The sequence below is a fragment of the Telopea speciosissima genome, chromosome 7 (assembly GCF_018873765.1).
Source record: "Telopea speciosissima isolate NSW1024214 ecotype Mountain lineage chromosome 7, Tspe_v1, whole genome shotgun sequence".
Taxonomy (NCBI): Eukaryota; Viridiplantae; Streptophyta; class Magnoliopsida; order Proteales; family Proteaceae; genus Telopea; species Telopea speciosissima.
In genome coordinates, this window is record NC_057922.1 from 1,700,355 (window position 1) to 1,725,675 (window position 25,321).

Genomic DNA, 25,321 nt, shown 5'->3' on the forward strand with positions numbered 1-25,321 from the left:
TAACTTCGAAGAGCTAGGGTAGCGTTCAGATGTGAAGATTTGGAGCAAGAAAGCGAGAGATAATGATGCTGCCAGCCTGCTATAGTCTTAAGGCTAGGCCGGTCCTACGTCCTAACAGGGTTTAAAACACGGGATTGGGACCCGGATCGACCCGAATCGGAACCGTTTTCGGAATTGATCCCAATTCCCAAGGAGGAAAAGACACGAAAAAAAAAATAAGAAATGTTTTAAAATGAAATAACGGAATTTAGCTTGTCTATACGGAGCTCAGCACGGGTTCGGCTCCTGTCCTGGTGGGAGCTGGAGCGTCCAGCACCCCCTGCGATTAGGACACCTGGCCATGTGATAATCTAACGGTGTTATTACATTTAACCTATTATTTTAATCCACCCCTCTCATCTACCTCTCTCACCCGCCCATATCCCATTAAACCTGATCCGTTTTTCAGAGCGACAAACCCTATTCTAGAGCTCTCACCTCATCTCCACTGGTTGAGCGAGCGGTGGCGAGTGATGGCGAGTGGCGACGAAACCAACCGGCGACTGGCGACGAAAGGTAATGTGACTTGTCTCTCCTTTTCTCTCTCTCTCTCTCGGATTTGGCTGTCCCTCATTTTTGTTCCTGAAAAATCCTAATGAGGGTGATATTTGCGTCATTGCTAAGTACCCTCTCACGGGATCGTGAAATAGTAATTAATGTTGGCGATGGATGATTCTGTAAGGTGGGTTTGTTCATCCGATGTTGTATTTGTAAGTGAGCGATTTTAATGATTCTCTATTCATCATAAAAGAGATGGGGAAGGAATCATCCTCATCAGATGTTGGAGGATGTAGGCTTGTATTTTCCTATTGGTTCAAGATCTGAGATCAGTATGTTCATCTACGATGAAGAATCTGATAGATTCAGAAAGGTGAAAATTGAGAACATTTTAATTTTTCAGTCTTCTTTCTTCAAATGGTAGTTGACTTAAAACTGTTACTGCTGATTATTAGACATCAGGGGAATTGCCCAGAAATTGTTGCAACAAAACTGAAGAAAGATTGATTTCTCTTCCCATTTCATTCTTTCCCAATGTTTGTTTGTTTGGTTTTCTGAAAGTGGTTATAGAATTGAAAGAGAAAATAAAATGTCTAGATTTAAAGCTGGGATTTCCACACCATTGGAAGTAATACTGAGGAAGAGTATATGCCGATTTCTTGAAGTTAAGCTCTTTTTAGTGGATTTGCTATCAGTTTTCGAATCGGCAATTCTATTTTCCGGCATTTTTTATTGGGGATCTACTGCTGCAGTTTCCGGTAGGTACCCTCCAAGGTCTTCAATGGATGCAAGATATGATAGATAGGTAGGTTGGTAGGTAGTCCATGATTTTCGTCGCCACTGGCCGCCGCTCGCTCAACTAGTGGAGATGAGGTGAGAGCTCTGGAATAGGGTTTGTCGCTCAAAGAAATGGGACTCTTATCTTCTCTCTTATTTTCGATTTGGATTTCAAAAACTGAAAAACGGGTCGGGTTTAACAGGATATGGGCGGGTGAGAGAGGTAGATGGGAGGGGTGGATTAAAATAATAGGTTAAATGTAATAACACCGTTAGATTATCGCATGGCCAGGTGTCCTAATCGCAGGGGGTGCTGGAGCTCCATTGCAGGACAGGAGCCGAATCCGCCCAGCACGCCTAGGGTGCTGCTAGCCATCGGGCTGTGCCGCACACGTCCCTAGGTGTGCGTCGAGATATGTGCGACACAGCTCAACCGTTGGACGCCCCCTGGTAGCACCCTGGGCGCTGGCCTCCCTGGAGACGATCTTGATCCAAAATAACGGCTTTCTACCGCCTGTTCGGTTCCTCTGCAAATACATGTGAGAGGCAACCATTTGTCCTAATTTTATCATTTACAAAGAGAGGAGGGAGGTATTTATAGAAACAAAATAAACATGTGATTGGTTCTGAGATGTGTATGTTCACTTGCATGTACCGTACATGTAGATGATCCATGTTCTTCTATCACCCCCAACATCCCCCCCCCCTAAAAAAAACCACGATTAAGTGGTTAACTTCAAGGTTCGGAAAAGGGTGGGTACGTGGCCTGGTTTCCCACCTAGTGTCACTCTCTCCCAAGTCCCACCCCATGGAAAGGATCGTCCTGCCCATTGGTCGAGGTTGCCTGCATATCTGGAGCGGGCGGCGTGTCCAACATCTATCCATTTTTGGCGAATAAAGAATTCCTTGCCTTTTTTTTTGGTAAAAGGAATTTATTATTTAGAGAACAAAATTCATGAAAAGTCAGCATACAAAGGAAGGAGAATACAGTGGGGGAGGGGGACGTGCCAAATATGATTGTTTTGAACAACGTTTCCGAAGAGTCTGCTACAAAGTTAGCTTCACGCAAAGTATGCTTGAACTGAATGTCCTCAAACGAATGAGAGAGTTGGAAGGCAGTCCTTGATAATTTGATTGACTCTCCATGGAATAGATTCACCCTTACAAAGAACATTCACCACAAGTAGGTTGTCGTTTTCAATGATTAGCCTCATGATGGTCTTTGAGATAGCGATTAAGATAGCAAACCGAACAACCAAAACATATGCAACCAAAGCATAATTCCATCCAATATCCACAGAAAAGTAGCAGATAAAGGAAGCTTTAGATGGATGACAAACTCCGCCAATCCCAACCATTCCAGGATTCCTTTGACTCAATCCATCAACTTTAAACTTAACAAAAGGGATGGAAGGGGGAGACCACCTTACCAACCTGGGAATCTTAGAAGCGACCTTATGAAAATCAGAGACTCTTTAGAGAACCTCCTTGGGATTGAAATTCATTTGTCTGAAGATTAAATCCCAATAACCACTTCCAAATGATACTACAGAAAAGGGAGGTCTTGAGAATGTTATATTTGTTGTGAGAATCTAAGTTGTTGATAACTGAAATAATAAAGGTACTAATGGAGTGATTGTTTATAAGAGGTAGAAGATCTCCTTGTTCCCAAATTGCTGAACTGAATCACACTCCACAAAAAGATGATCAACGGTTTGATTCTGATGCTGACAGATCATGCATAATGGATTTAAGTTGAATCTTCTATTATTTAAAAGGTCGGAAAGAGGAACCCTTTGATGGAGAATTTTCCAAAGAAGATGATGAATTTTTGGAGATGTGGGAAGGTGCCAAAGTTTAAGTCATAATGGTTGGGACTGGATTGAATCATTTGATGGCAATTCTAATAAATACCATTTACAACTCTTGTAGTCTTTCGAAATGGGAGTAAAGTACTTTACCCAAATAATATAATATTTATTTAATATCTCATCTTATTACAATCTATTGAACAGAAAATGCTCACTGCATTCCCATAAATAAAACCCCAATAAGATAATAATAGAGACTACAATGCAAAAAAGAAATATACATTAAAATACGACTTCACATCCTCTACTTCCGCCCTGCCCGGTGTGAGGCGCACACGGCAGTAGAGAATGTAAAATACTTGCCGTGAAAAGTGCAAACCCACCCCCCTCCCACCTTCTCCTTCACAAAATGGATGAAAGGCCAACATAATGGATGGGGAAAGCAAAATGGAGATATGGTGTTTATCCAATAGAATCCGAATTCAATCTATATTCAGTCAAGGTTTAATGGTTCCAAATCATGTTTAGGACTCCTAAGAACGTATCCATGCGACCAATGGACCAAATAAAGCTTATCCTACCGAGTTTTGGGTGTGAAACTCTCGGACTCAAATAGTTATACTGGTCTACGAATTTTAAGGAAATATGTTCCTTCGAAATAATCGGAGCCTGAAATGTAAATTAATTTCCATGCATTTACGTAAGACATTGTGTCCTTCAAGCCTCTCATTATTTGGATTTTTTATTTTTTGATATTAAGATTGATTAATTTGACTAATTTCATCTGCAAGAGAATCTGCAGTTTGAGAGCTAGCAGCAAACCAATCGAACCATTCAGTGCTCCTTCCTATCCCATTCAACCCCACAAAACCCTCTGGAAACAAAAAGTCCTGCAAACTAACTTGAATTATACCAGATCTATCCTCAATAAATGGTTAATTTGGCACTGCATGGACCGTTTTCAGAAACGATGACTAAAAACCTTGCATGGACGACTACCTCTTTCTTTTTTGGGAAAATATCATCCCCCTCCCCTCTAATTTTACTTAATATCAACTCAATACCCAAATTTTGAAAAATGATAATGCCGTCCCTTACTTTTTAAAGATTCTATCAACCGTACCGTAAGTGACTAATTCTGTTAAATTAGTATATGAAATGACGATATTACTCTTTTTTAATTGGAGTTAATGGGTAGGATCCACCAACCTGACCTTGGCGTACATTAGCACCTTCTCAGCAGTGCACGTTAACAAATCCCAATTACTTGACTTAAAGAAAACTTTTTTTTTTTTTAAATTATAATGAGGGGAATCAGACGGAGAATATTGCCCATCGTCTTCCCCAAATCGACAAACAGGGAAAAAAACCCTTTTAGGGTTTCAATTCTCCCACCGCCGCCCCTTGTAGTGGCCAAAAGGAGGGTCGGCAGCCTCGAAACTCATGGGCAAACGATAGGCCTTTACCGGCGACCAAGGCAGAAGCCTTTCCTACAACTCCGCCCCGACCCTCTGCATTTTTTCTTCTTCTTCCGCCAGCACCACCATCATCGCCACCACTGCCCGATCCTCTTCCACCGCCAGCACTAAAAAGTCCTTTCCAATTTAATGATTTTCTTGAAACGAGAAGCAATGAACATTGACTGTTTATATATATATATATATATATATATATAGTGGGGAAGGGGAAAGTTTGAAAGTTAGAACCAAGGCGGAGAATCGGATCAAATCCGAAGAATGAGGAGATAATTCCTCCTAGTGGATCATAAAATCCTTGTGGGTGCTTCAATATCCTACTATTGAAGATCATTCGCTCCAGGTACTACCCATCAAATCTATGGGTTTAGGGTTTTTTTGCCATTCTAACAGGTTCTCTATTTGTTTGTGTTTTGTCTACTGTTAGTTTAGTTTGTTGAATGTATGTATTTTAATTGAGATTGGGTGTAATTGGAATCGATGGATAGAAGATGGATGTGCAATTTTTTCAAGGTTTTGTTCTAATTTTGGATTATTGTTGTTATTACTGTACCGATCAATAACTCTGCAGCAGGCAGGTACAGTAGTAAGATAGAGCATGGATTCCCTTCTCGAATATTTCACTGCTATTAATTTTCCCAGCTGTTGCTGCTCAACTACATACGAAGGTACCAATAATAGAAAGCAGTTGAAGCACTCTACTGAAAATTGCACTGGTGTTGTCAAGAATAGTAATATTGCACAAAGAGTAAGGGGTTGCAAGAGGAGGAAGAAGAAGACGAAGGGGGAGATAGAGAGGGATGGAGGAGCTGGGTTAGAAGATGGAAATGGGGTTCGGCGGTGGTGGTGGAAGAGGATAGGAAATGGGGTTTTGGGTTGAAGGGTAATATGGGGTTTAAAAAAAATTGGATATGCTTACATCATCACATAATGGTGTTTTTTAACGGATACGGTTGATAAAATCTTTAAAAAGTAGGGGGAGGGCATTATCATTTTTTAAAATTTGGGTATTGGATTAATATTAAGGAAACTTAGAGGGGAGGGGATGATATTTACCCTTTGGGGGGCGGGGGTGGTTCCTACGTAGCATATATAAAGGCTGGGCAAGATGTCTTTTATATCCAGAAAAAATGGAGAACACTACGTACTCTGCACTCTTCAGTACTCCCCAGTCCAACCATCATCGGCTGAGAGAGATCGAGTTCCGCGTGCTATGGCATAATTAAGCTCCTCCAAGAAGGCATGCATACTGATTCGGGCTTTTGATGTATAATAATTAATTTATGTATTTGCGATCATGTTTGCATGATATATATATATATATATGTATATATATATATATGGATGTATCTGAGATGTTTCGGGTATTCCAACCAACCAACCAGCTGTGCCTGCAGAGCATATTTTGTTGTCTCTAGAAATGCTCCATCACAATTCATGACCATACGCTGCCGCTAAACAAGGAGGTTTCCATTGAAATGTTTGTTAGTGAAATGTGAATATGTAATAAATTTGTTTGGGCCGTTTAGGCCTTTTGATGGACCCAAAAAAAAAAAAAAAAAAATGTGAATGTGTTACAATTCTTGATGGTCAGTGCTGAATTCTCAGAGAGAGAGAGAAAGAGGTCTAAATTACCATATTCCCCATAGGGTAATGGTCCCCCCCCCCCTCTCTCTCTCTCTCTCTCTCTCTCTCTCTTTCTCATACTGACTCCCAGCCAATGGTTCTAGGTATCGGAGCAGATATGTTATACTTATAACTAGTTATGTGGCAATTATATTTCTGATAGGCCATCCCCTCACCAAGGAGCAGATATGTTATAACTATGATAAGGAGCATGAGTCCATCGGTGATCAGTTGAATTCCTCTTTTAATATTTATGTCAACAAGAAGTGGAATTGTGCTTCAACCTATTGCAAACACTCCATTCCCACACCTCCCAACTGTAAACAACAAAAGCCACAATATTTGTCAAAGTTATAAAAATCACAAAAACAACAATCAGAAGCATTTTTATATTTTTATCTCTTCTCAGTATATGCCAGAGATTTAAGTCTACTAACAGACAAAAATAAAAAAGACTTCCGAAGAAGCAACATGTTTCATAGCAAAAGAAAAACATCCCACCCATGATGAATCCAGCAGTTTTAAGTTACTTATTTCTGGATACCTAAGCTGTGATGATGTCAAAATTGGACCCAAAAAAAATCATAATAATAATAGTGTTTTTCAGTCACCAAGGACAGCCTTCTTGAATCTGACTATGCATTCCAAAGCTTTTTCAAATTCATTGTCTTCTAATGCAAGTGTGAACCGACAGTAACTGGGGATTCCAGTCCATGAACCACTGTTGATACATAAACCAGTGGCCCTGAGAATGGCTTCCCTGAAATTAGAGTCGTTGAGCTCTAATTCACAAGCATCAGCAATATTGTTGGCACCTCCATCATTGGACGATTGGTTAAGCTTCAAGGTTTTACCTAGATATGCTGTTGGTTTTGCTACCATAGAGACACCACCGCAACATTGAAGCACATCCCAACCACATCTTTGGAGCACCTTTGCAATGATACCACAGAAAATAATCAGATAAAAGGACACAATAAAGCAACACTAGTGAGTAGAAAACATGCTAAAAAGGCTCGGTCTTTTTCAATTATTTGGCCGAGTCCTACATGGGAACTTAAAACTGATGCTTTGAAAACAGAAATTCTGATTAGTATATGAATTTATCCCAGCTTGGGATCCAAACCCATATTGCTTGATGCCATATGGATGCAATTTATATGTAGAGCCCAAGGTATAGTCCCAATTAGTGACTCGTAATGTGGATGCAAAATGTGGCTTAGAATAGAATACATGGCCATGAGTCTATTGGTTGTTATCATATATCCATAAAATAAAGTACTAAACATTGCAATGTTGCAATGTTTGGACAAAATACAGATGAGGGGGGGGGGGGTTGGAAGTAACAAAATTCTAAGCTTTTAGTAAGAGGACAGCAGAAAGTTGCAATGTAAAACCTAAATTTATGTTGAAGGTTTGTAATGTAAGGCTGGATCATGAAGGACCTAGCCCCAGGCAGGATCTTCTTGAATAAAGTTTAATGCTGATTTGATCTTCAAAATACTAGGCAACAACTGAAGAACTTGTAGCAGATCACACAATGAAATTGATTGAAATAGAAACAAAGAAGAAAATAGAAAATAGAAAAGAAGGATAGGATTGGATCGAGCATCCCACCCTTCTCCCTGGTCTCTCACCCACGGCCTCTCACCGTATTTTGGTCTCTCCCCAATGGTATCTCACCATATTCTATCACAGAACAAAGCACAAGGCTATGTTTTTTTTTTCTTTCTCAATCTCATTAATCAAATTCGTGTAGAAGGCTATAGCCCCTTATAAACTTACATAGAAGACTCAAAAACAGACTCAAACACTAATAAGGTAACATAAACTGACTAGGAAACTAAAATAATGAAAGAAACTGACTCAAAACAGGACTACAATTAAACTAATGAAGTAAATCCTGTTTTCGTACTTTCTACCCATATTTTAGGTTCATTAAATTGACCAATTACAAAGTAAACCCATGGGAGATTCTCGAGATCTCGGCAGACAGTGCATTTCTTTTTTTTTTTTGGGTTTCGGTTTGATGTTTCGGTGGGAAAATGGTCATAGTTGGCTCTGAAACTTTAAGAGAAGCTTGTTTTAGGCTTAACAAACATATTTAAATCTTCAAATTGCAAAAAAAAAAAAACACCCAATTTTGTGCTTTGGATTTGCACCCTTGGTTGGCAGTAAACGTCGACTCCTTATGTAATATTTGCCTATATACATTGTTTGAGTACTATGAGACATAATGGCCAAATAAAACAAGTAAATTATGCAATAATGGATGAAGACACATAATATTGAATAATTATTTTAGAAATAGTTAAAGACTTAAAGTAAAAACTACAAAGTATAATGATGAGTGAACAATGCATATTAAATAGACACCTAAGTACAACAAATGTCATAGACCCCATAGTCTTCCATGTCCCAACAATACAATATTGTGAGTCTCTGTGACTGTCTATTGATATGAACTATCCACTAATGGTCTGATGGAACCGACGCGAATTGTCTTCCGTCTGCATGACATATGAATGCCACATCATAGTGTTCGAGAAGAAACAAGAGTAGTTTCTTCTTAAGGAGGTTGAGATATCTGAGATTTTTGAGATTTCGATTGAGTTTACCAAAACCATGCAGATTTGGGTCTCGTAAGAGAACTCGTCTTGACCAGGTTGAGATTCTCGAGTTTTTTGATCTCGGCGAGTTTTAGGACTATGGGATCAAAAGCCCAACACCTACACAACCCAAGTTACCCAACCCAGAGCTTATTTTCAATAAAATAAACCCTTTAGGTGACTTATCTGTATCAATTTTCTTGTGCTTAAAGAAAAAAAAAAAAACTTGTCCACAAGTTTGATAGAGATGCTCCATCAAACCACCAAAAACCTGCCACATCATCAGATCAGGCTGCCTCTCAGAGCAGTTTAATCCCACTACTACACTGGGCTGGTTTTGGGGCTTGTTCCTGCAGCTACACATGGACCTGTGATCTACATCAGTTTGACTCTTTTAAAGCCCAGCATATTTTCCATCTGTCTTACCATCTTCATCTTTCTATCTAGGCATGCATGTGTGCATCCAACATTTGTGAGGTACAAGAGAGGAGCAAGGCCTCTGAATAAATAAAACACAGCAGCAAAAGAGATGGAGGGCTTGCTAAGGTTTGGGATTAAGAGACTAGGGTTAGGTATATAGCAAGAACTGAAGACGGAACTTATTAACCAACACTTAACAGCAAGGTTAAGACTTTCTTGATTGGTTGACTGATTTAGCAAGAACCCAAGGCAGATTGGAAATACAATGCTGTAAGAGTTATACACATGCAGGTTGGTTATGGCCACGAGCCATTTGGGGCCTGAAAGAATTCTGTTTTGAGGAAAACATAATGCACAAGGATCCTAGGGCCTAGAGTTTTGTATTAGTTTTCGTGAAGTTCTCATTACGGAAAGGAAATGAACTAAAACAATTATAAGCAAGAATTGGGTGGAAGCTTATAAATTGATTTCAATATTGAGGATATACAAGGGTGTGAAGAAATGATACCTCTTAGAAAGCTTAATATGACTGTTAGCTCAAAGCTTAAAGGGAAGTGACTATGTTCACAGCATCAGGGTTTCAGCAGCTCAATGAAGGTTGAGGTTTTGCTTGGATGGTACCTCTTGGTAGAGTTTTGATGGTGGATCATTTACCAGTCAAAGGTTTCAGCTTAGTTGATAGATGCTACGTTGCTACAAGGCTGAAGAATCCACTGAACACTGTTCATTTTCTCCAGTACTACTTCTGTTATATGTACTTCTTACAGCTCCTTGCAGTTTAATTGGAGCCGGACATTCCAAGAAATATAAACTGGATCCATTGGCTACATGGTCCTTATAGCAAGAACTGTCGCACCTATAAGCTCTTTCTGAAGTATTCAGCAGGAAGAAAATGTAGAAATTTTAGATTAAGGGCCGATAATGGTTGTCTACTAACGGTCTAGCTGCAATTAAAGAATAGCTAATTGGCATATCCAATATTCATTTGCTACCCATTGGAAAGAGCCGAATTAGGAGTTAGTTCTTCATAAAACGTACTTTTTCTTTGGATCTATTATCAGATTGTATGAATACTGTTTTATGAACTCCTACATTGACAACCTGATGATGTAACCTTCTTTTACTATTAATGAATTTCTCTACTTGTCTATAAAGAAAAACAAGACTTCGGGGAACTTGGCCTGGTTCATTACAGATCCTATCAGATAGAAATAAACTAGCTTTATGATATGGGAGACTAGGGTAATGGGTATAGGTAGTTAAAGAAGATCAAGAGTGTCTGGAGATAAACTCAAGATTCAAGAATGAATTTGAGACACTAAATATCTCTGAGAACTTTGAAAGTAGTCAGTTGAATAAATAGAAATCAAGATTGGAGAAACACAATGGAATCATGATTGGAGAGATGTAACCTCAGGTCCTCAACTCTTGATCAAAGAATTAGAATTGGAACAGACCATGGACAAGGGTTTGAAGGAGCCAACACCACCAAAAGTTGTACAGAATCAGCACCAGAAAAGAATAAAAGTAACTCTTTATTCAAATTCTGCATTACATTAGTCAACTCCTCCCTATTTATATACAATATACAAAACAGTATTACTAACTCTAGAAAAACCTGCCCAGCTGCCCCATTTTGGTTCAAAGTTGAGCCCACGCCTGATTTGCACTCCTAGCAACAAGATGGTAACCAACATCTAACACAAAGAGCTAGTTAAGGGCCTCCTTCCTCCTTGCCGGTAACCTCCTCAGATCGATCTCTCTCCCTGAGGCCTGCCTCCATGGCTGGCTTCACTGGTCCTGCTCCCAGCCCTTCTCTCCAGTCATTCTCCCTCCCTTCCATCTCACACAACCATTTCCTCCCCTCCCCCTGCCCCCTCCAGTCCGGATGGTGTGTTCTGGAGCTCCCTGTTCAACCACGACTCCCTTTCCTCAAGAGAAGGTCACGCCCTTCATTTCATACCACCTAACTTCATTGATTCTTCTAAGACTACCCTTCATCAGGGCAGCCTTCTTAATGAAGGTGCACCCCCATATTGGTACAAGATTGTACAAGATTTACAACAAAGGGTGCACCCCCATAGGACCTCCACTCGATCCAAGTATTGGTCCAAGTTGCTGCTTGGTTTGGTTTCTACACCTAACTCCCCTACTTTCTATTTTGGTGATTTTTCTCCTTGACTGTTCCCAGCCATCCGAATTGGCTCAAATTTTGGGATTGACTTGTGCTGGTCCAAACTTGAACTCGACCCTGATATTAGCCTTTTTGCTGGCTGAAACCTGAGTTCCAGCACCACCCTATATTCTGAACCTTTGTTGGTTCAAACTCCTATACTTGGGATTGTTCATTGGTTATTGTGGGTTTGTTTGGGACTAAATCGGACCTAGTTTTAGTCTTACATTACTTATTGCCTTTGCCAGGAAGCTCCACAATGTCAAGAGCGCCCTTAAAGCTTGGAATGCAAACTCTTTTGGAAATATCTCTGATTCTCTTGCTGCCTGTAGACTTAAACTTGGTGATATTCAGACCAGGCTTCAAGATGACATCCTTAATGTCCAGTTGGCTGATGAAGAAAAGAAAACAGTTTATGACCTCTCAAACCTGGTGGCTCAAGAAGAGAGCTTTGCAAGGCAAAAAGCCAGGGTCAAAAGACTCCAGCTTGGTGATACTAATTCTGCTTATTTCCATATGTCTATGACAGCTAGAACTAATTTCAACTCCGTCCCTTTGCTAGTTGCTCCGGATGGTTCCACTCACTCATCAGTTGTGGGCATGCGATCGGAAGCAGTTCGATTCTTCAAAGAGTTGTTTTGCCCCACATCTTCTTCTCCATCAACTCCCATCCCTGATGGGCTCATCAACAAGTTCATCCCCAGTCACTTTGTCAGCTCTCGTCATGCCATCCCAACTGAAGCTGACATCCTCCAAGCTGTTCTCTCCCACAAGCCTAATCAAGCCCCAAGCCCCTAGTCCAGATGGTTTCAATATGGGATTCTTTTGTTCCTGCTGGGATGTTGTTAAGGTAGATCTCATCAAGGCCAAACAAAGCTTTTTCTTTAATCCCGGGCAGATCAAAGGTATAAATCAAACTTTCCTTTGCCTTATTCCAAAGAAAGAAGGTGCTTCTTCCATGACAGATGTCAGGCCTATCTCACTTTGCAATGCTTTAGATAAGTTTATTGCTAAGGTGCTTTCAAACAGGATCTCGTCGGTTGTAGATTCCCTTGTTAGTATTAATCAGTCAGCTTTCATTGCCAGCCGAAACATTTTAGACAATATTTTGCTTTGCAATGATTTGGTCAGTGGTTTAGATAGGAAAAGTCACTCTTCAGCTGCTCTTATGAAGATAGACATTCATAAAGCTTTTGACTCGCTGAGATGGGACTATATCATCTGTGTTTTGAACAAAATGTGATTTCCTCCTGCTTTTGTCAATTTGATCTACCACTGCATCGCCACCCCTCAGTTCTCTGTACTTGTAAATGGCAGTCTAGCAGGCTTCTTTTCTTCCTTGTTGGGCATTAGGCAAGGATGCCCATTATCCCCCCTTATATTTACCCTAGCTATGGAAGTTCTTTCAAGGGAGATTCAATGCAAGACTGATCAACTCTACATTTCTCCAATGCCCAAGTGTAAGAAGCTCAAGCTCACTCACCTAGCTTTCGCAGATGACCTTATGGTATTCTCCAAAGCAAACATCCTTTCTATTGAGACTATAATGGCTTGTTTGAATCAGTTTGGGATTTACTCCGGTCTCAAAATTAACCCCCAAATATCTCAACTCTTTTTGGCTGGTATCTCTGATGAAGAAAAGGTTCTCTTTCAAGCAAGGACCTCATTCCCATTCGGCCATCTCCCAGTTAAGTATTTGGGTCTGCCTATAATTCCAGCTAGGCTGACGGCCCACCATTGCACTCCTATTTTGAATCTCATGCGCAAGAAACTTCAATTATGGAAAGGCAAACTCCTCTCATATACTGGTCGTCTTGAGTTAATCCGATCGGTTCTCCAATCTTCTTATATTTATTGGTCTGGAATCTTCGGTCTTCCTCAATCAATCATAAAGGATATTGAAAATCTCATGTGCTCATTCCTTTGGAAAGGTAAAGAAACGTCTCGCTTCCTCCATCCGATGAGTTGGGCATCAGTTTGCCTCCCCAAATCGGAAGGAGGCCTTGGTTTGGGAAGAATTAAAGAGGTAAATTCAGCTGGTATCCTGAAATTGATATGGAAAATTGCTGTCAAGAGGAAAAGCACATGGGTCGATTGGATATATGCAGGGCTGCATAGAAATGGCTCCATATGGTCGGTCCCCACAACCTCTGATGCTTCTTGGGTTTGGAGAAAAATCCTATATCTCAGGCATAGTTGTCATGGCGCCGCCATGGCGTCCTGGCGCTGGGGGAAAGGGCATATCGAGATCCGCCATGGTATATGTATAGCTATCGAGCGATATGGCTTCCATGGCGTCGCCATGGACGCCATACCACGATATATGGGTATGTCGACCGATATTTGAACATTTAATGTATAAAAGTCAGGTTTATATATATATATTTTTTAAAAATGATTTAATAACTTAGATGCTTTTTCGTTAATGTGTATTGGAGGTGTAACTTGAAAAGTTACACCTGCAATACACATTATCATAAAACTTAAAAATATTAAAGATAATAACTTATACGGTTATACCCTAATGGGGGAAATAGAAATCGCAAAAGGAAAATCGAGAGGAGAGGGATCGTGACTCCGGCAACGGTAACTTCCTCGCTTCCTGCAACTCTCGAGTCTCGGCAGCCTTCGAACTTCTCCAGTTCTCCGGCAATCTCTAGGACTCCAACTCTCCAAGTAAGTAAATTTTTATTTTTTTTTTTAATTTGGATCTTCTTCCTCCTCCCAGGCAGACCTCGTCTTCTTCTTCTTAACTTCTTCTCCTCCCAGCCTCCGGTAGTGATTACAGCCAGTAGTATCGTTTTTTTTTTTTTTTTTTTTCTCTTGCCTTGCTTCCTCCTCCCAGGCAGACCTCTTCTTCTTCTTCAGTTCTTCTCCTCCCAGCCTCCGGTAGTGATTACAACCAGTAGTATCGTTTTTATTTTTATTTTTTCTCTTGCCTTGCACAGCCACATTTACACACACAGTGACAGGGAGAGAGTCGAGAGACAGAGGGGGGGGGATTTATTTCAGTTAGTAGTCCTCGACTCCTCTCGGTTTTTATTTTCTTTTTTCTTTTTTCTTCTTTGCTTGTACAGTCACAGAGACAGGGACATAGTCGAGAGACAGAGGGGGGAGGGATTTATTCCAGTCAGTGCTGTAACCATAGCCCTCTCGGTTTTTTTTTTTTTTTTCTTTTTTCTTCTTTGCTTGTACAGTCACAGAGACAGGGACATAGTCGAGAGAGAGGGGGGAGGGATTTATTCCAGTCAGTGCTGTAACCATTGTCCTCTCGGTTTTTTTTTTTTTTTTTTCTTTTTTCTTCTTCTTGCCTTGCAACTAGCTTGCTTACAGTTGCAGACCTTGGGACTTCTTGCCTTGCATTTTTTTTTTCTTCTTCTTGCCCTGCACAGTGCGCACATACACACAGTGTCACACAGAGACAGGGAGAGAGTCGAGAGACAGAAGGGGGGAGGGATTTATTACAGCCGAACTATCTCTGTTTTTTGTTTTTTTTTTTCCTTTTTCTTGCCTTGCAGTAGCAGGGTTGCACAGTCACAGAGAAGGTGTTTGTTTTTTATTTTTTCTTCTTCTTACCTTGCACACAGGCACACAGCCACAGGCCCACAGCCACAGGCCCACACATACACAGTTACACTTACACACACAGAGACAGGGAGAGAGTCGAGAGACAAGGGGGGGAGGGATTTAATAGTTATTACAGCCAGTAGTCCATCACTATTCACTGATTTCACTCATAGTCTCAGTCACAGACTCACAGTGTCACACACACAACAGCAGCAAGCACATATTCAACTCCATAATTTCAGTTTTTTTTTCCCCCTCCATCCATTAATGTTAATCTGCTAAAAACCAGTACTTGGATTTTGTGTTTTGACTGTTTTCCATCCTAGTTCAGCTTAATGTTAATATGCTAAAAACCAGTTTAATTGTGTTTTTTTTTTTGTGTGTTACCTTTGTAGTCTACTAGTGTCTTTCACTCAACTAATGGATGGTTCTACACCAATTAGTAGTGGGGGTGAAAATATTGTAAGTACTGGAGCTACTCCAGGATATGATCCAAGCAAAGACCCAGCAAGAAAGGCCAAATCAAATGACCCTGGGTGGAAGTATGGGTATTGGCCAGATCTAACAAACAAGAATGTTGTTAAATGCACCCTTTGTGGCAAAGAAATGAGTTGTGGAATTAAAAGATTGAAGCAACATTTGGTGGGTGGATATGGAGACGTTATTAAGTGTACCAAGACGAGTGATTCTATTTCTCAAGTGATGAGGGAAGCTCTAAATAAAAAAAAGAAGAAACAAATTACAGAAGTATTGGATGATGATGATGCTGTAGAAGTTGGAGGGCAAATACAATAAGAAGATACACTAGAAGGACAATCCCAGACTCCTACAGCTGCTAGGGTGGCTCCTAGCTCTGGGACAATTGCTAAGAAAAGAAAGGTTACTCAGCCTCAAGTAAGGGGTCCCATGGATGCTCATGTTAGACGGACTCCTGAGCAAGTAGTCAATGAGAGGCATAATAGTAGTTCTACTCAGGCTACTATAGAGAACCGTTTTAGGACACCAGAACAAAAAGCCAGAGTTGATTATCACATTGCCAAGTGGATGTATCAGCAAGGTATCCCATTCAATGCTATTAAGGCAAGGACCTTTGAGGTGATGTGCGAGTCTATTGCACAATATGGTTCTGGATATATTCCACCTTCATATCATCAAGTGAGAGTGCCATTGTTAAGAAATGTTGTGAATGAAACTGCAGAGATGAAGAAAAAATATGAAGAGTATTGGAAGCAGTATGGGTGCACTCTTATGTTTGATGGATGGACGGATAAACGGGAAGGCACTTAATTAATTTTCTCGTTAATCGTCCGAGGGGACTTATTTCATGGGATCTGTTGATGCATCTGGTATGGTTCAAAGTGCACAAATGCTATTTGAATTGCTTGATAGCAAAATTGATGAGATTGGTGAGGATTATGTCATTCAAGTTGTGACTGACAATGCTTCAAACTATAAGTTGGCTGGTAAAATGCTTATGGAAAAGAGAAGAAAGCTATACTGGACTCCTTGTGCAGCCCATTGTTTAGACCTGATGTTGGAGGATATAGGTGGTCTGAAAGACTTTAAGAATCTGATAGGTAAGGCAAAAAAAATAACCACCTTCATCTGCAGGCACACACGTCTTCTTGATGCAATGAGGAAAAGAACTGGACAAAAGGATCTTGTGAGAGCTGCAGTTACTAGATTTGCAACTGCTTATTTGACATGTCAAAGTTTGGTTAAGCATAAGGATGCATTGAAGCATTTGTTTATTTCTGATGAGTGGAAGGGTTCCATTTTGTCAAAGACAGAGGCTGGAAAGAAAGTGGAAGAAACGGTGTTTGCTGTACCATTTTGGAACACTGTGGAAGATTTTATTAGAGCATCGAAGCCACTTATTGTTGTTTTGAGGATTGTTGATGGTGATGAGAGGCCTGCTATGGCTGAGGTTTATGTTGCTATGGAAGAGGCAAAAAAGAAAATCCGTGAACATTTAGCACATAAAGAACGGCTGTGGAAGAAAATTATAAATATCATTGACAGGCGTTGGGAGTGTCAGATGGAGCGTCCATTATATGGAGCCGCACTATTTCTTAATCCCGGAAAATTTTTCATGTTCAAGGAAAGTGAAGATGGCGAACTGATTGCCAATCTACACATCTCATTGATTGATGTCATGACCAGACTAGTGGATGACCCTGCTATACAAGACAAGATAACTTTGCAAATTGATGATTATAGATTTTCAAAGGGTTCTTTTGGGAGGGATATGGCGATTAGACAACGGACAACCATAAATCCTAGTAAGTAACTTAGTATTTTTAGTTTGTACCTACTTTGTATGCTACTATGTCTATGATGTATTACTATTAATTCAGTTTTTTTATTATATTTTTATAGTTACTTGGTGGAGTACAAATGGAGGTCGTGCTTATGAGCTTTCAAAGCTTGCACGACGCATATTAGGCCTCTGTTGCTCTTCTTCTAGTTGCGAGCGCAACTGGAGCACATATGAGTTTGTAAGTATTAACTTACATGATTACATTTACATTTAATTTATTTTTTAGACTTTTTTTTTTCACTTTTGTTATGTCTTTTATTGAAAAATGACTTTTTTGTTCTCTCTTGTTTATGAATTCAGATTCATAACAAGAAGAGGAATAGACTGGAACATTCTCGTTTGAATGATCTAGTCTATGTTCAATACAATAGCCGCCTCCAAGAAAGGTTTCAACAAAGACGTGAGCTGGAAGGCAAAAACAAAAAATATGATCCACTAATTCTTGATGAGCTAGATTGGTCTAGTGAGTGGATGGTTACTCAGCCAGTGGAAGATTTAGTCCATCCCAATGATGATCTCACGTGGGACGATGTTGGTAGAGCAACGGGGGCATCGATTGAAGCCCCCATCCGACCAAGGAGAACTCAAGCATCAACCTCTAGAGTCAATGTGACATATTCACGCCGTGGACATGGTAGAGGGAGAGGTAGCTCAAGGATGGCTAATGTTCAGGATGACTCTGAACCAGATGAAGACGAGGAAGAAGAGGAAGATGATGTGAATGACGACGAGAATGTCGTAGATGACTATGATGGTGTCGAAGAGCCACGACAAGAAAATCTGCCAAATGCAGATCTTTTAGATGAATATGATAATTAATTAGTTTTGGACCTTTTGGATATTGTGGATTGTTTAAACTTTGAAGTTTGAAGATTAGTTAAGGACTTAAGATTATCTATATTTGGTATTTTGGTTGATTACTTGACTTTAAATTTTGATCTTTGATTACTACATTCAGTTATCTATCTTAAATTATTTTTTTGCTTTTGAATACATAATTTCCTCTCCTCTTTCATCAAATTCATATATATTAATATATACCTATTACTTTGTTCAGGTTGCTTTGCTCCAAATCACACACACTGAAAAAAGACTATTGCTATCAAGCTTCAGTAAACAGGTTAGCCACTTAGCCTATCATTTGATTTTTACTATTGCTTTCAATTATTTGATAGGCTAAACCATATTTTCATACTTTCATATACACTAATGGATATTACACTTTCATGAATTAAACCATAGTATATTAGTAGTAGTGTAGTACACTTTCATGTTGATTTTTTATGTTATAGGACATATATTATAGCATACTAAATGACATTAAAAATAGAGAAAATAAAAAATAAAACATGGTCGACATGCTCGCCATGTCGATATATCGACGTGACACCCCTTCACCGACTTGGATCGCCGTGACACCGTGACAACTATGATCTCAGGCCTTTAGCCATGGATTGGAGGCTATTTTATGCAAGATATATGTTAGAGATATAGGCCAGAATACCGTAGGGGTATTCTGGTCCTTTCCTCTTTTTTGTTTTTCTTCTTATGTTATTTATTCTCTTTCCTTTGTTTATACTTATGTCGGCTATATAGGGGCATAAGTGTCTATGTAATTCTCTTTTATTAGTATAAATAAAGGGCTTAGGGAATCATATTGATACACTTAAGCATTAAACCATTCTATTTCTTAACATGGCATCAGAGCAACGATACTTCTGATTTTTTTCAAAAACCCCACCCTCCCATCGTGTTCTCTTCCCTTTCCCTTCTCTCTCGATTTTATTTTCTCCCCCTTCTCCTTGCTTCTTCTCCTTCTCTAAGGGCAGCACTGCAGAGGTGATCACATGATCTAGTTGCTGCCCCTTCCCACCTCTTTTATTCCTTTTTTTTCATGACCTAAACCTTTTCTCTCGATGGCTGCTGTTTCCCTATTGCACTAATTGGAGTTTCCTGTTTTTTTTTGGAAGTTCAGTCCTCGATTTATTGGGACTGCTTCTCCTTCTATTGGAGACCCTCTTGCGACATTGGACTGCTACTATCGAGACTACAACAGGAACTGAAGACCATATCTCCCAATCGAGCCCTTCTTTCAGGTTTTTTTTTTTTTTTCTTCAAAAAAAAACCCTGAATATTCTCGGTTTTTGGGATTGGACTGCTTGCGGCTCCTGCTTCTTTTGGATATTTTTATTCTTCAAGGACATTCTCTACAGTATATTGGGCAGCGTGGATAAGCCTTCTTCAACAATTTTTTTTGGATTTCCCTACCCCATCGATCTCTGTTTTTGGGTTTTCTTCCATAACCCTATCACACTCGATATTGGGGAGGGCTCCTATTTTGCTGCTGGTTTGTTGGGAGGTGTATTTCCCATCACCAAGGGCCATTCGGATATCCTTTCGGCACTTGGTTTCTCTGCTGGACAGATCTTCTCTTCACTATGGGTGACTCCACTGATATTTCGACAGCTACATCTGATCAGGTTAGCCATGACAAATCTGATTTTCGTGATCTCCACCCTAACCCTATCAAGTTAGACGGCAGCAATTATCTGCTATGGTCTCGATCAGCCTCTTTTGCTATTGCTGGACGTGGCATCACTGGTTATATTGATGGGACTATCCCTATGCCGACTGCCCCTGGTACTGCCAAGACTCGATGGCTAGCCAACAATGGTCTTCTTATGTCATATTTTGTTCTATGAATTCAGATCTTGCCCAGGGATTTCTTCTACTTGATACAGCTTCTCAGATTTGGGTAGCATGTAAAGAGACATATGGGCAGCTTGGTAATGATGCTCAGGTGTATGAGCTTCGCAAAAAGGTCCTGCATACTACTCAAGGGGACTTAACTGTGTCTAAATATTATGCCACTCTCCGCAGCCTCTGGCAGCAATTGGACCATTTTTCAGATTATCACCCTGATCCAGCTACCAACATCGCTGCCTATAAGAAGCATGTCGACAAGATTAGGGTGTATGACTTTTTGGCCGGGTTGAATGTTGAATATGACCAGATTCATGTCCAAGTGTTGGGCCATTCTCCTTTTCCCACACTTGAACAATCCTATGCCCTGGTCTCTTCAGAAGAAAACCGTAGGGCTGCTATGTTACATACTCCTGTCTCGGACAGATCAGGTCTCCAGACTGCTGCCCCTATTGGTACTTTATCTGTTGGTAGTTCTACTTCAAGCCCTATTACCTGTGACCACTGTCATAAGCCTTATCATACCAAGGACAGGTGCTGGAAGCTTCATGGGAAACCGGCTGACTTTGAAGCCAAGCGGGCTGCCAAGAAAAAGCCTAAAAGCAAGGCAAATCACTCTGAATCTGTTGATACAGCCCCGGCTACAGATATTGGTCTATCCTAGAACGATTTACAGGCTTTCCTGCGTATACTAAGGTCTTCCGTTGCTGCTGCCTCTACTACTTCCGTTGCCACTGCCAATTCCTCAGCTCCTTCAGGTTCATATTCTGCCCAGTCAGGTATCCCTTTTGGTGGTCATTGTGCTTCTGTAGCTTCACATCCTTGGATCATTGATTTCGGGGCTACAGATCACATGACTGGTACTTCTAGCTTATTTTATAGATATTCTCCCGCTTCTGGGAAAGACAAGGTCAAGGTGGCTGATGGTTCCCTTTCTTACATCTCTGGAAAAGGAATCATCAACTGTACTTCCAACCTCCATTTGTCTTCTGTTTTACATATACCTAATTTTACTACTAACCTCCTTTCCATTAGTAGTATTACTCGTGATCTTAATTGCAAGGTAACCTTTTATCCTTCACATTGTGTTTTTCAGGATCTGGCGTCTGAGAAGACGATTGGATTGGGTAAAGTTCACAGTGGGCTGTATCTGCTTGATGATGGTCATCTTCCTTCACCGCTACCTTCTCCACTACATCAGAACTCCTTGGTCTCTTCTGAACTTTACCAATGGCACTCTAGATTAGGTCACCCTCCATTAGGAATTTTAGCGCATTTATATCCATCTTTGGTCACCAAATGTAATAAGGATAACTTTTTTTGTGAGGCTTGTGTTCTGGCCAAACAGACACGTGCAACTTTTTCTTTATCTAATAAAAGGAGTTCTTCTTGTTTTCATTTGGTGCATTTGAATGTTTGGGGACCTAGTCGTAAGACCTCTATCTCTGGCCATCATTGGTTTGTCTCATTTATTGATTGTCATTCTCGAAATACTTGGATTTATCTTCTTCAGTCTAAAAATCAAGTTTTTTCTTGTTTTCAACATTTTCATAAAATGATCCAGACCCAATTCCAGGCCACTCTTAAGGTTTTACGGAGTGATAATGGCACTGAATATAAGGAATCCCAATTTCAAAAGTACCTTGCTGATCATGGGATTCTACATCAGACTAGTTGTGTTGATACCCCGGCCCAAAACGATGTGGCCAAAAGAAAGAATCGCCACTTATTAGAAGTGGCAAGAGTATTAATGTTTGCTCGACATGTTCCATCCCAATATTGGGGTGATGCGGTTCTCACTGCAGCTTACCTTATTAATAGGTCACCTTCACGGGTTCTGGATTCCCGTAGCCCATCTGACATTTTACTTGGTGATTCCTCCTTTGTGATACCTCCCAAAGTCTTTGGCTGTGTCTGTTATGCTAGGGATACTGATTCCCTGGCAAACTTGAACCCCGTGGGTTACGGTGTATTTTTTTGGGTTATTCTCCAACCCAGAAAGGATACAAGTGTTACCACCCTCCTACCCGCCGTACTATGGTGAGTATGGATGTGGTTTTCCATGAAACCCTTTCCTATTATTCCTCCCCACCTCTTCAGGGGGGAGCGTTCTAATGAAGATGTGGTTCATACTCTTGGGTTTCCCCTCCCCCCATCACCTATAGCCACCAACCAACACTCCCCGGCTGCTGTCCAGCCTCTCGAGGCTGCTGTCCCTTCACCTGAGGGGAATCCAATACAGGGGGAGATCATGGAAATAGATGGTGGTAATGTTCCTATTCAGGGGGAGCTGACTCCAGTACAGAGGACCATTGACAATTCCACCATTCTCACTTATAACCGGAGATGTTCTAACAGAGGGCAGAATCAGTCCACTGCAACACCGATACCCATCCAGTTGCCGCCTCAGGATCCAGATCCTCCTCCTGGTGAGCCCTCCTCTTCTGATCTACCCATTGCTCATTGCAAAGGTACCAGGACCTGCACTTTACATCCTATTTCCCATTTTGTGTCTTATAGTTGTCTTTCTCCCTTTTTTCGTACCTTTGTTTCCTCCCTTTCTTCTGTTTCCATTCCTAAAAATTGGCAGGAAGCATCTACAGATGGGAAGTGGAAGGCAGCAATGTTGGAAGAAATGAGAGCATTGAACAAAAACAATACGTGGGATCTTGTAGTTCTTCCTCCAGGAAAAAGACCAGTGGGTTGTAAATGGGTGTTTGTGGGTCAAGCGGTATGCGATGGTACAGGTGGATCGGCATAAGGCACGTCTGGTTGCTAAAGGCTTCACTCGGACATATGGCATTGACTACCAGGAGACTTTCGCACCGGTAGCAAAACTCAATACTGCACAGGTATTGCTATCCTGTGCAGTGAATCTTGGATGGGATCTTCAGCAGTTGGATGTGAAGAATGTCTTCCTCCATGGTGAACTAAAGGAAGAAGTATATATGGACATTCCTCCAGGTTTTTCAAGTCTTGCTACTAAGGGTAAGGTGTGTTAACTGAAGCGTGCACTCTATGGCTTGAAACAGTCACCTAGAGCTTGGTTCGGTAGATTTAATAAGGCTATGTTATCCATGGGCTACCAGCAAAGCAATGCTGATCATACCTTGTTTATCAAACGTGTGGGTGCTAAGGTTACTCTCCTCATAGTCTACGTTGATGATATTGTAGTGACCGGTAATGATGGTGATGAGATCAACAGGTTGAAGCTATTCCTTGGCCGTGAGTTTGAAATTAAGGATCTGGGGACTCTGAAATATTTTCTCGGGATAGAGGTTGCTCGTTCTTTAAAGGGTATATTTCTGTCTCAAAGAAAGTATGTCTTGGATCTACTATCTGAAACGGGGCTGCTAGGGTGTCATCCTTCGGCAACTCCCATAGAAGCTACGACAAGACTCAAGGAGAAAGAAGGCACACCAGTTAACAAAGGTCGTTATCAGCGGTTGGTGGGCAAACTTATCTACCTATCTCACACTCGGCTAGACAGTGAGTATGGTCAACTAGTTTATGCATGACCCTTATTCTTCTCATATGGAGGTAGTCCTTCGCATCTTACGATACTTGAAGTCTGCTCCAGGACAAGGGATACTCTTATCTCCCAATGGTCATCTGAAGGTTGAAGCATACACTGATGTGGATTGGGCTGGTTCAAGTGATAGGAAGTCCATCTCTGGATATTGCTCTTTTGTTGGTGGGAACCTTGTCACCTGGCGTAGTAAAAAACAGAATGTGGTGGCCAAGTCCAGTGCTGAGGCTGAATTTCGTGTGATGGCTCATGGTATCTGTGAATTGTTGTGGCTTAAAGGGCTGTTGCAAGATATTGGAGTTGTTGTCCAACTTCCAATGATGTTATATTGTGACAAAAAGGCTGCCATAAGCATCGCTCATAATCCTGTCCAACATGACCGTACTAAACATGTGGAGGTGGACAGACATTTCATCAAGGAGAAACTTGAAGCTGGACTTATCTATGTTCCCTATGTGAAGTCTACTGATCAACTGGCTGACGTGTTTACAAAGGGGCTGACTGGCAAAGTGTTTTATCCTTTTCTAGCCAAGTTGGGCATGTGTGACATTTTTGCACCAACTTGAGGGGGAGTGTTAGAGATATAGGCCAGAATACCGTAGGGGTATTCTGGTCCTTTCCTCTTTTTTGTTTTTCTTCTTATGTTATTTATTCTCTTTCCTTTGTTTATACTTATGTCGGCTATATAGGGGCATAAGTGTCTATGTAATTCTCTTTTATTAGTATAAATAAAGGGCTTAGGGAATCATATTGATACACTTAAGCATTAAACCATTCTATTTCTTAACAATATATAATGGGGCTTCCACTAAAGTTTGGATAGACCACTGGCATCCGTTGGAAATCCTCCTTCCTTTTATTGGCTACAGAGATATTCACAGATTGGGTCTTCACAAGCACTCTTTAGTTTCGGACATCATTGACCAGAATGGTTGGATCCCCCTTCCCTTTCCTCTCCTATCAGATATGTGGAATGCTCTCCCCTCCATCTCTAGAAGGCCGTCAGGAGCAGGAGACATTGTCAATTGGACTCCATCTTCTTCTGGAATATTTAGTGCTAAATCTGCCTGGGACCTCACCAGATCAAGGGGGACAAGTTCACCTTGGAGAAAGATCCTTTGGTTAAAGGCCACACCCCTCAGCACAGCTTTTGTGCTTGGAGAGCTCACTCCAACTGTCTTCCTACTCAATCTTTCCTCCTCCTCCGGCACATCATTGTTGATCCTACTTGCTGCCTTTATTAGAACGCCCCGGAAGACATCAATCACCTATTCTTCGATTGCCCATTCCCTTCGTCAGTTTGGGCAAGAGTTTTAGACCATTCTGGCCTAGAAGACGAAGAATTTTTCCTTTCAACAAAGAGTGGATATGGGTGGATATGTCTTTTGCAGGAACTAATATATTATTCATCCAAAAAAAAATATATGTGATTTAATTGGGAAACTTGCTTTTGGTGCTTCTATCTCTTCGATTTGATGGAGTGCAATATAAGAAGATGGACCTCCAACTCAAGACCTCTTCGTCAGATTTGGGATTCCATCTTTTTTTATGTCGTCAGTAAAGTTCCTAGGACCTCTCCTAGTTGTGTTCCCTCCCCAAGGCAGGCATATTGTTGTATCCTAGGGCCTCCCCTCTTCCCTTCTCTCTCCCCCCCCCCTCATATGGGTTCTCTCTTGTAAGTAGTTTTCTTTTCTTTCCCCAGACCCCTCGGGGGGCCCCTTGTTTCTTTTCCTTTTGGTAATGAATATATTATTCACCCAAAAAAAACTCTAGA

General features: G+C 40.8%; 1 protein-coding gene across 2 annotated transcripts in view; it reads right to left on the reverse strand.

Annotated features, from left to right (window-relative positions):
• Positions 1-6,633: 6,633 nt before the first annotated feature.
• LOC122666986 (methionine S-methyltransferase) overlaps positions 6,634-25,321 on the reverse strand; it is a 106,793-nt gene continuing 88,105 nt past the window's right edge. For both annotated transcript variants that reach the window (XM_043863127.1, XM_043863126.1), the window contains one exon: positions 6,634-7,159. In XM_043863127.1, the coding sequence (XP_043719062.1) occupies positions 6,830-7,159 (330 nt within the window). In that variant the 3' untranslated portion in view covers positions 6,634-6,829. The remainder of the gene's footprint in view (positions 7,160-25,321) is intronic.